The 10,407-nt window shown below is 33.7% G+C and overlaps 1 protein-coding gene across 1 annotated transcript in view; it reads left to right on the forward strand.

The window, feature by feature from the left end:
* ADAM10 (ADAM metallopeptidase domain 10) overlaps positions 1 to 7,859 on the forward strand; it is a 110,567-nt gene extending 102,708 nt beyond the window's left edge. The window contains exons 15-16 of the mRNA XM_039865472.1: positions 3,695 to 3,821; positions 5,597 to 7,859. Coding sequence (XP_039721406.1) covers positions 3,695 to 3,821; positions 5,597 to 5,691 — 222 coding nt within the window. The 3' untranslated portion in view covers positions 5,692 to 7,859. The remainder of the gene's footprint in view (positions 1 to 3,694; positions 3,822 to 5,596) is intronic.
* The last annotated feature ends 2,548 nt before the right edge of the window (positions 7,860 to 10,407 follow it).

Here is a 10,407-nt window from a genome sequence, read left to right on the forward strand (position 1 = left end):
CAAACTATAGCCCCTGGGTCAAATCTGGTCTGTTCCTGTTTTTGAAAATACAATTGTCTCTCAGTTTCCATGGGGGATTGGTTCCAGGACCCCCGCCCCACCACAGATAACAAAATTTGCAGATGCTCAAGTCCTTTATTTAAGATGACATAGAACAATGCATACATTTGGCCTTCTGCACCTGCGGATTCCAAACTGTAGATCGAAAATAGCAGTTTTTGATTTGCAGTTGGTTGAATCCACAGATGGGAAAGCCGTAGATACAGAGGGCCAGCTGTAATGTTTTACTGGAATACAGCCATACACATTTGTTTGCGTGTTATCTATGGCTGCTTTTGCACTACAATGACAGAAATGAGTAGTTGTGACAGAGACCATATGCCTACAAAGCTTAAAATATTTATTGTTTGGCTCTTTATTGAAAAAGTTTACTGACCCCTGGTAGAAACCAGTAGCTTTTAGTTTTGGCTGCGTAATAGAATGATCTGGCCAGATTTAACAAAATTACTGGTATTAGGACCTTATCCCTACCCCATTTGGGTCTGGGATTTGGTCTGGATATCTGAGTTTTAAAAACTTTACAGGTGATTTTCACATGCAGCCAAGGTTGAGAACCACAGACATAGAACAGGAAGAACACATATAGCAGTACAAACTGTTGATTTTGGTTCTATATATATATATATATTTCACTACGTCAGAGTAGCAGAAATCCAGACAATGGAGGTAGAAAAAGGTCCTGCTCCATTAAGTGACATATTAAAAGGCCTCTGGCTACTGGGAACAGGACAGCGCTGTGCACATAGTTCTTCATGTGACAGTAAGCAGAAATAAAAGAAAAATCAACCAGCACTTGAGTTGACAGACCGAGGGCAAGCCTTACATTCTGCCTTTTGATAAATAACGTGTTTATTATTTGAGGATGAATAAAACAAAAACAATAGGAGACTATAGAAAATTTATATGACAAGTGAAAAGGAAGAACTAAAGACTCATAGGAAGAACAGTTATCTGAAAATTATTTTCTATAGAAACCAAAAGAAAATTTTAGAAGACTCTGGCAATCTCAGTAGGATACAAGAGGTGACTTCTGAAAAGTAGATTTTAAACTTGTGGTTTCCAAGCCAGATTCAGCTCTGTAAACATGTCATGTATGGTCTATATGTTGTTTTTAGAAAATTCGAATGAGTTGCCAGCATTTAAAAATAGACCTCATATAATTCAGATTTGTAGCTTCTCTTTAAAAACCAAATCTTTCAGCAGTAAGGTTGAATTGCATTATACCTTCTCTGCCTTTTCTTGAATGGTTCATTTCTGAAACCATTAAGTGAGGCCAAGCAAGTTAGGCATTCATGCCCATGTGGTAGGAGCTGTAGTGGCACAGAGCAGGGTGTTGGAGCCTGACTGGTAGGGGGAGTGTATGGAAGTGGAAGAAGACCAGTATGGGGTGTTAGTGCCCAAGCAGAGTGAGAAGGGTGCCCCATGGAGGGGCAACTGACTTGGATTGTTGGAGTATAAGTGTTATGAGGTGGGTGTCTACATAGGAGGATCAGTTCTAAAAGGAACCAGGGCTCTGTGGAGAAATGGCTGATTCCAGGACTAGGGCCGAGAAAGAACAAGGTGAACCTAGACCTTTACTTTGTGTCAGAAAATAAAGGGCTCAAAGAATGGTGAAGGCATGTCCAAAAGATACAATAATGATAGTAATAGATTATAACCCAGTGAGTAAAGTAGGAAACCATGAGGGAGTAAATAAATGAATAAATTAAAAGTTTGGTGAAAAACAGGATATTTACACAGTTCCAAATTATGCCACTACAAAATGCTCATTGACTACAAAAGAGAAGGGTATCTTATGGTAATGTTTGGCAGATAGCACCTTAATGAAATGATCAAGTTAACATCATCAGTGACAAGATCAAACTCATGTGTCACCTGATAGGATGCAATAAGAAGAACACAGCATCACTTCTGTGATATGCTTACCAAAGATGTGTGACCTGAATTTAATTGTAAGGAAACATCTGAGAAACCCAAACTGAGGGACATTCTGACACAAAATAACTGGCCTGTAATCTTCAAAAGTGTCAAGGTTATATAACCCAAGGAAAGACTGGAATTTATTCAGATTGCAGAGACTAAGGAAACATGGCAGCTAAATGCAACACATAATTATGAATCGGATGGTATTGGGACAAATGGCAAAACTTGAGTGAGATCTGAGGATTAAATGGTAGTAATATATCAGTGCTAATATTCTGATTTTGATGATTGTGTTGTGGTTATCTAGGAAACATCCTTATGTTGTAGAAACCATATGCTAAAATGTTCAGGTGCAACAGGGCATCATGCTAGCAACTTACTTTCAGATGGTTCCAAATCTTAAAAAGTTCTTTGTATTATATTTGCAACTCATGAGTTTGAGAGTCCTTCAAAATTAAGCAAATTAACATATATATATGAAGGGACTTTATGCACATATTGAAAAAGTAGCTTCGAGGTATTTTGCCACAACATGCATTTTTATTTTAGTTTGTTATTTTAATTACATTATCACAGCTGGATTAAGAAAACATAATAGAAGTTATAGGCTGTTTGTTGTAAGACCCTAGGTCATAGAAGATCTTCTTAAATGGAAGTTTTATTGGCAATAATTAGCAATAAATACATATGTATCATAATAATTTGTGTTAAGCCAATGTGGAAGTTCCCATTGTTTTAAAAGTTGTAACTATTTTGTATGATGTTTATTAGTAGGTCCTGTCTTAAAACAAAATTTGAATATTTTGAATTGTAAAATAGAATTTGTTAAGAGCAGAAAGTAATTTTTCTATAATTAAGATTTTACTAATAATTTTTGAAGGTTTTTTGGTTTGGCCAATTGATTTGTTTATATGATTTAAGTTAAAAGTAAAATTTTTAGTTACTTCTTAGACTGGGTAAAGTTTGTCTGCTTCTAGAATATGCATATCCTTCCATTTTTCATATTAAAAAATACTATTAACTCTTAAATAAGTGAATATATAATAGATACTATAATATATATGTATAATATAATGAAAACTAAGATATATCACATAAAAATAATTTCCTAACAGTGGTCTGGGTCTGAAATTCCAAATGAAATAGAATAACAGGAAAATGGAGCTTCAAAAAAGATAGAATTTTAGTCTTAACTTTGATGATTAGAAAAAAATATAAAGAGTATTTTTAAAATCTGTCCAGTAGGAGAATTTAAAGTAGGTAATAATACCTTTTAAGCCAATGGAGAGTATAAAAGTAAACAGAACATCATCTCTAAGAGTAATAGGCCAAAAAAAAGAAATATTCAAACCAATAAGTATTTAATAACATGGGAAAATACAATGTAAACTACATGCAAAATGACCCCAGTTTTGCATGTTATCCATGTGTATGACAAATATGGTTACATAGAAAAGATTCTGAAAGGAAAATAAGATTGAGTGGTTTTCTCCAGGAAGCGAAATTATGGGTAATTTTTGTTTTCTCCTTTATACTTTTTTATAAAGAAAATAATATGTATGTTCTCATATATGATATCTATACAACTCTCAACCAGCAAATGTTCTTTCAAAATTAAAATGTAATATATTCTATTTTGTATTTTATATAATATGGAATATCCTAAAATATTTAATAGTTTTTTTCAATAGAAAAATCTGTTTATTTCTAGGTTAATTGGTGGGCAGTATTACTTATGGGAATTGCCCTGATCATGTTAATGGCTGGATTTATTAAGATATGCAGTGTTCATACTCCAAGTAGTAATCCAAAGTTGCCTCCTCCTAAACCTCTTCCAGGTAAGACAATTTGAGCAAGGTATATATTTTATATAACTAGAACTGTTCAGCAGGTAGAACTGAATTATAAATGAGTCTTTAGTAACTTATTTTATGGTACTTTCTCTTTGCGAATGGGATTACTAGATGAATTATTTAGTTGCTTTTTAAATGTGTGGGTTTTTTGAAAATCTAATCTAGCTAATGGTGCCAATTTAACGTTAATTTATCCTGAGTGTCTAAAAATATTTAGACCTAGAAAGTTTTATTTTTGCTTGGTACCTGTTTTCTTTTTCTCCCCCTACCCAATTTAAAAATCTTCCATTTTTTTTTTATTACAATAGTTAGGCTAGTTTTAAATTATTGGTTTTTCTATTCTAATAGCTGTGCTTCTGTTGTTTTTAATGTTTGTGCTCTTCACATATTTTCGGGCACATAATGTCATTTTCCCTAGGGACAAAGCTTTGTAGGGAAATGCAGTCTGTGGGAGTGTCTTAGGGTGGGGGCTTCAGTCACCAAATAACCATTCTTCATCTCTGAAAACAACTCCTAGGGCTTGGTCTCTACACTTTTCCTCTGAGAGACACAGCATTGGGAGGAGAGCCTCTTTAGATTAGCTTCAGGGATTTGGAGAAGAAAAGGGTAGAAAGTAACTGTCCCAGGTTATTTAGTCCCCATCTATTTCTCCCTCACCCTCCCTAAGGTATTTGTGGATTCTGTGCTGCCCTCAGAACTCCTGGGCCAGCAGCACTCTGTTCACTGTAGGTGTGGGGAGAATATTGTCTGTCCCCAAGCAGTGGCAGAGGAGAACCAGAGCTACATGACAGCAGTTCCCTCTCCTACCTCCCACAGACTTCTCAAGAAGCTTCTTGCCTCTGGCCAAATCTACTACCCTACAGAAAGCAGATTAAAACTTGGGGTTTCTTACAATTTTCTCTATTTTCCCTCCGTTGTTTCCCTGTGTTTACCTATTGCAGGGCAAGAGACCTCAGTATTCATGCGGGGTTGGTATCTTGGCGGGAACCAGAAGAGATTCGATTTTTATATCATTGCTTTTCGTAAATTTATGTTAGCCCCTGGAATTTATGTCAGTTTCTTAGGGCTTTCCAAGGGCCACATGACACTTTTTACATATGTTACCCATTATGATCTCATTCAATGAAACAGTTCTCTTACTTGATTTCACTTTAAGCAAATTCTACCTTTAAAAACTTAAAAAAAAAAACAACAAAAACCTAGCTGCCATTTATTGAACCCTCACAAAAAGTGTTAAGCACTTTTACATGTGAATTATCATATAATCCTTACAACGGACTATATGAGTTAGTTATTATTTGTTTTATGGACAGAGCATTCAAGTTTCAGACAGGTTAACTCATTTGCTTAAAGACACTTAGTAATTTCTTCATTGTATATTCTGTCCTTAGAGTTCATATCAGCTTAATAAGTTATGGCTGTTGAGCACTTGAAATGTGTTGTAAATATAAAATACATATCAGACTTTGAAGATTTAGTATATAAAAAATAATAAAATATTTCATTAACAATTTATTATATCTCTTACATCTTGAAATGATAATATTTTGGCTATATTGGATTAAGTGAAATAAAAAATATTAAAAAATTTTTAAACTTTTTTATTACGGCTACTGACAATTTTAAATTATATTAATGGCTCATATTATATTTCTGTTGGCTAGTACCGATCTAGAACCTTTCTTATTGAAATGGCAGCTTTGTTTTTAAAGATTAAAAAGCCCACGGTAAATGTTTTTACTATTGTTTGTGACTCACAGGCACTTTAAAGAGGAGGAGACCGCCACAGCCCATTCAGCAACCCCAGCGTCAGAGGCCCCGGGAGAGTTATCAAATGGGACACATGAGACGTTAACTGCAGCTTTTGCCTTGGTTCTTCCTAGTGCCTACAATGGGAAAACTTCACTCCAAAGAGACACCTATTAAATCATCCCCAAACTAAACCCTTACAACTAACAGAAGAAAAAAAAAATGGCAAGAGATCATGTCCTCAGACCAGGTGGAATTAATTAAATTTTAAAGCCTGAAAATTCCAATTTGGGGGTGGGGGGTGGAAAGGAACCCAGTTTTCTTATGGACAGATATTTTTAACCTAATGGCACAAAGTCTTAGGATATTATTATGTGCCCCGTGTTCCCTGTTCTTCGTTGCTGCATTTTCTTCACTTGCAGGCAAACTTGGCTCTGGATAAACTTTTATCACAAATTGAAATATATATATATTTTTTTCAACTGCCAGTCAAGGCTAGGAGGCTCAACCACCTCAGCATTGGAGACATCACTTGCCAATGTACATACCTTGTTATATGCAGACATGTATTTCTTACGTACACTGTACTTCTGTGTGCAATTGTAAACAGAAATTGCAATATGGATGTTCCTTTGTATTATAAAATTTTTCTGCTCTTAATGAAAAATTACTGTTTAATTGACATACTCAGGATAACAGAGAATGGTGGTATTCAGTGGTCCAGGATTCTGTAATGCTTTACACAGGCAGTTTTGAAATGAGAATCAATTTACCTTTTTCTTATGATGGAATTGGTTCTGATATTCATTTTGTCTTTATCAAATGGCTGCTAAGAGCACATGAGTGACTTCGCTGAAGAACACAAGTGTTGTGCAAACTGGACATATGCAGCATACTACTTCAGAGTTAGTTCTTTATGTAAGTGTCTGATTTCTGCTTACTTGTTTTAGACTTTCTAACTCAATTCCATTTTTGAATTGATAGGTAAAATTTTATTCATGCTTTGGTAGAAATTATGTCAATGAAATGATTCTTTTTATTTGTAACCTCTTATTTGTTTTTTCCATATATCTAAAGTATGCTAATTATGTTTTTGGTTTTTGTGTGATATGGAAAAGAAAAGCTGTGTCTTTATTTTATCAAAATATTTGAACATTTTTTTCAGCATATCATCACTGATCATTGTTAACCACTAAAGAGTGATTTGCTCTACTTGTAGTTAAAATTGTAGGATAGGCCTTCTGACCTTTTTTCCCCTGAAATATTTTAACAACAATGGAGTTGAAACAGCACAATGTCCCATTCCAAATTTATTTTGTAAACAGATGTAAATAATTGGCTTTTTAAAGAAAGAAAGCAAAAGCATTTAATGTATTAACAGGCTTATTGCTATGCAGGAATGGAAGGGGGCATTACAAGAAAATTTTAAGCTTGTGACATATTTATTACTTGTTTTCCAGCTACATCACTTAAATGAGATGTAAACAGCTATGATTTTCCTGGCTTCACATAGGAGGCAAATTTAGGGAAAGTTGAAAAAAAATCTGTGTTTTGGCTTCTTTTTTTCCTTTTTTTTCTTAAGAGTATAAGGTTTACACAATCATTCTCATAATGTGACGCAAGCCAGCAAGGCCAAAAATGCTAGAGAAAATAATGGGATCTCTTCCTTGTAAACTTGTACAGTATGTGGTGACTTTTTTCAGAATACAGCTTTTTGTACATGATTTAGAGACAAATTTTGTACATGAAACCCCAGATAGACTATAAATAATTCTAAACAAACAAGTAGGTAGATATGTATGTAATTGCTTTTAAATCATTTAAATGCCTTTGTTTTTGGACTGTGCAAAGGTTGGAAGTGGGTTTGCATTTCTAAAATGGTGACTTTTATTCTGCAAGAGTTCTTAGTAACTTCTTGAGTGTGGTAGACTTTGGAACATGTACATTTTTTGCTTGTAATGTTATCCTGTGGTAGGGTTTTGGCAGGTACACACTGCCCTATTTTATTTTGAGTCTAAGTTAAATGTTTTCTGAAAAGAGATACGTGCACTGAACTCTCCACGGCAAATCAAGATGTGGTAAAACAAAAGGATCAAGACAAATGAGATCTAATACTACTGTCAGTTTAATGTTAATGTTCACTGTGTTTTATACAGTATCTTTTTGTTCACTTTGGAAATTTTTACTAAAAATTGCAAAAAATAAAGTATTGTGCAAAGATGTAAGGTTTTTTGAAACTTGAAATGCATTAATAAATAGACTTGATGAAATCAACTTGAAGGTTCCATACTCTTTGAACTCTGAAAACTACCAAAATTAGAAAGCCCACAGGCACTTTTTCCTTACAACGAAAGAGATTGTTAAGCAAAAAGACAATTATCTCTTCCCGTGCAAATACAGATATCTATTCTTAGTTAAAAGACCATGTAAAAAATTTAGATATCTCAGGTATCTACACTCAAGAACGTTTTAAAAACACTTAACTGATCTCAACTGCTTTACATTATTTCCAGTCACTATTCAATGTGTTTAAAGGTGTTTGTCTTAGTGGAAGAGCTGAATAATTTTGGAAACTGGTATTATTTACAGTAAGTCTTCCCTTAACGTGGTCTGTAGGTTTCTGTGACTTGAAACCAATTTTACCATAGGCTCAATGGTATAGACAAAAGTTAAGTTCCTACAGCATCTCATCGATGTTTTAGCGAAATGATGTTAAAACGTCATTCAAAGACCTGTGTATAAGCGTTTTGTAAAGCTTTGAATGCTAAGTACCTTATTTATTTTGAGAGTCTAGTTTAATGATGAGCGTATTTTAAAATTTTGAGCCTCGTTTTTCTGCTTTGTCAAATTCATAGCACATAAGGTGAGAAGTGACATTTCAAGTTTTATCTAGAAAAAGAATTATAAGCCCAGAAGGGCACCCTGCACAAAATAATCAGCCCCAAATTTTTTAAAAATTGAGGCCAGCTATAAGTAAATAGTATTTGTTAAATGAGTAAATATACCATACTTTAATTTAAAAACATAAAAAATATATATTGTTTAATTTTGTTCATGAAATTCATGAAACCATCAATAATTCAGATGATCACAAATTTGTTATTCTTACAATTGAATTCTTAAATTTTGTTTAGAAGTTTTTTCAGTTTTCTAAATTCAGTCAACAACTCACAAACAAAATCAGCAGTAAAATAAATTATCACAGTTTCTGGACTTAGTGATCCTCAGTGTCAGGCAATATCATATAGTTTGAAGAAGGACTTCTTTAAGGGAAAGACAGCTTCATCTGACAGTCTTGTTTTCTGAGGTATCTTCACCACTTTGTGCTTTGTGTACTTCATTTTTGTCATATTCACAGATTAGTAAAAATGGAAGATTTCTTCAAATTGAGCAAACTACTCTTAAGTCCTTATATCTTTTCCTATGGTCTGTACATTCTAATACCTAATGATTATTATTTCTCCAAAGGTGAGATTAGTGTCCTTGGCAGCTGTGCAATTGTGGGTCCTTGTGCTTGAGAAGACTTTTAATTTCTTGTTCGGTATTTCTAATTGAAAGTTTAAGAGGGTCAGTGTCTTAAATGCATTACAAAACCAGATAGCCCATCTTGAGGGGTATAAGAGGACATGTTCATTATGTGGATTTAAAGGGTCAAGCTCTCCCAAAACTAGAGACCAAGTTGGGTATAATTTTAAAGCAGCTGTCAGGGATAATTCATCTTTAGAAAAGTCACTAAATGTGCAAGAAATTATAGTTTCCAGAAAAGTATTTTTGACTTCTAAGTAACTAAACATGATCAACTTGCCCCAACTAAACAGAACTTAATTTCAGTTTCAGCATTTCTGGTTTTATGTTCTTGATTAAAAACAACTTCCATTTGAATCTATTTTTCCATTTATTACTTGTTTAATTTTGCCTTTATTGTTTCTATAGCCAGCCTTTATATTGTTAGGCTACAAGTGAGCCCTTGTGTTTATATTGCTCTGTTGTTTGTGCGTCTTAGATATATACATGTATGCATTATTTTTTAGTAGAAATTTATATATTTTATAATTGATAGGCTCTTCAGAGTGTCTGTTTTCTCCTATAAAAAGCAATGGCATGATAGGTAAAAATGGAGGGTCAAACAATATATTTATTAGTCTGTGCTCTTTCCTAAAATTTCCACCAACATTGATTGGGGAAAGAGAAGAGCATAATCCAACAAGGACTAGGAATATTAGCAGATAACAAGAACAAAATGGTGGAGACTGGAAAGCAAAGAGAAGAATTGTGTCTGACTTGGCAGACAGACCCAGGGAAGCCAAATGCTACACCAGCAGTGGAAACCCGAGAACAACCCAGTTTGCACTGTTAAGATTTTGCAATAAAGAATAAAGCCTTCACGACTTTATTCTTTGTGTGTGGCTAAAGGCATAATTTACTTTTGTAACTTTTGTAACCCATATTTTTTATTTAATAGTACACTGATATTGTACCTACATCATTTTAATGACTGTAAATATTTCATTCTATGGATGTATTGTACATTTTAATAATTAATCTGTTCCCTATTGTTTGGACATTTAGATTTTCAGATTGTTCATTATTTTAAATAATTCTACAAGGAAAATCCTAAGTAAGCCTAATAAAATAATAAAATAAATTTCTAAAGGTGGCATGGTTGGGTTAAAGGTTTTTTTTAAAGGTCATTGATAAAAATTGTGATGTTGTTCTTCTAGACAGATGTACCAAATTTACTCTTCCCATTAATATATAAGAATACTTCCACCACTAGCATATTATAGAAATTTTTTCTTTTAAATCTGAGAGCCTGTGCTTA

Source organism: Pteropus medius, unplaced genomic scaffold, assembly GCF_902729225.1.
Source record: "Pteropus medius unplaced genomic scaffold, Ma_sr-lr_union100, whole genome shotgun sequence".
NCBI classification, from domain to species: Eukaryota; Metazoa; Chordata; class Mammalia; order Chiroptera; family Pteropodidae; genus Pteropus; species Pteropus medius.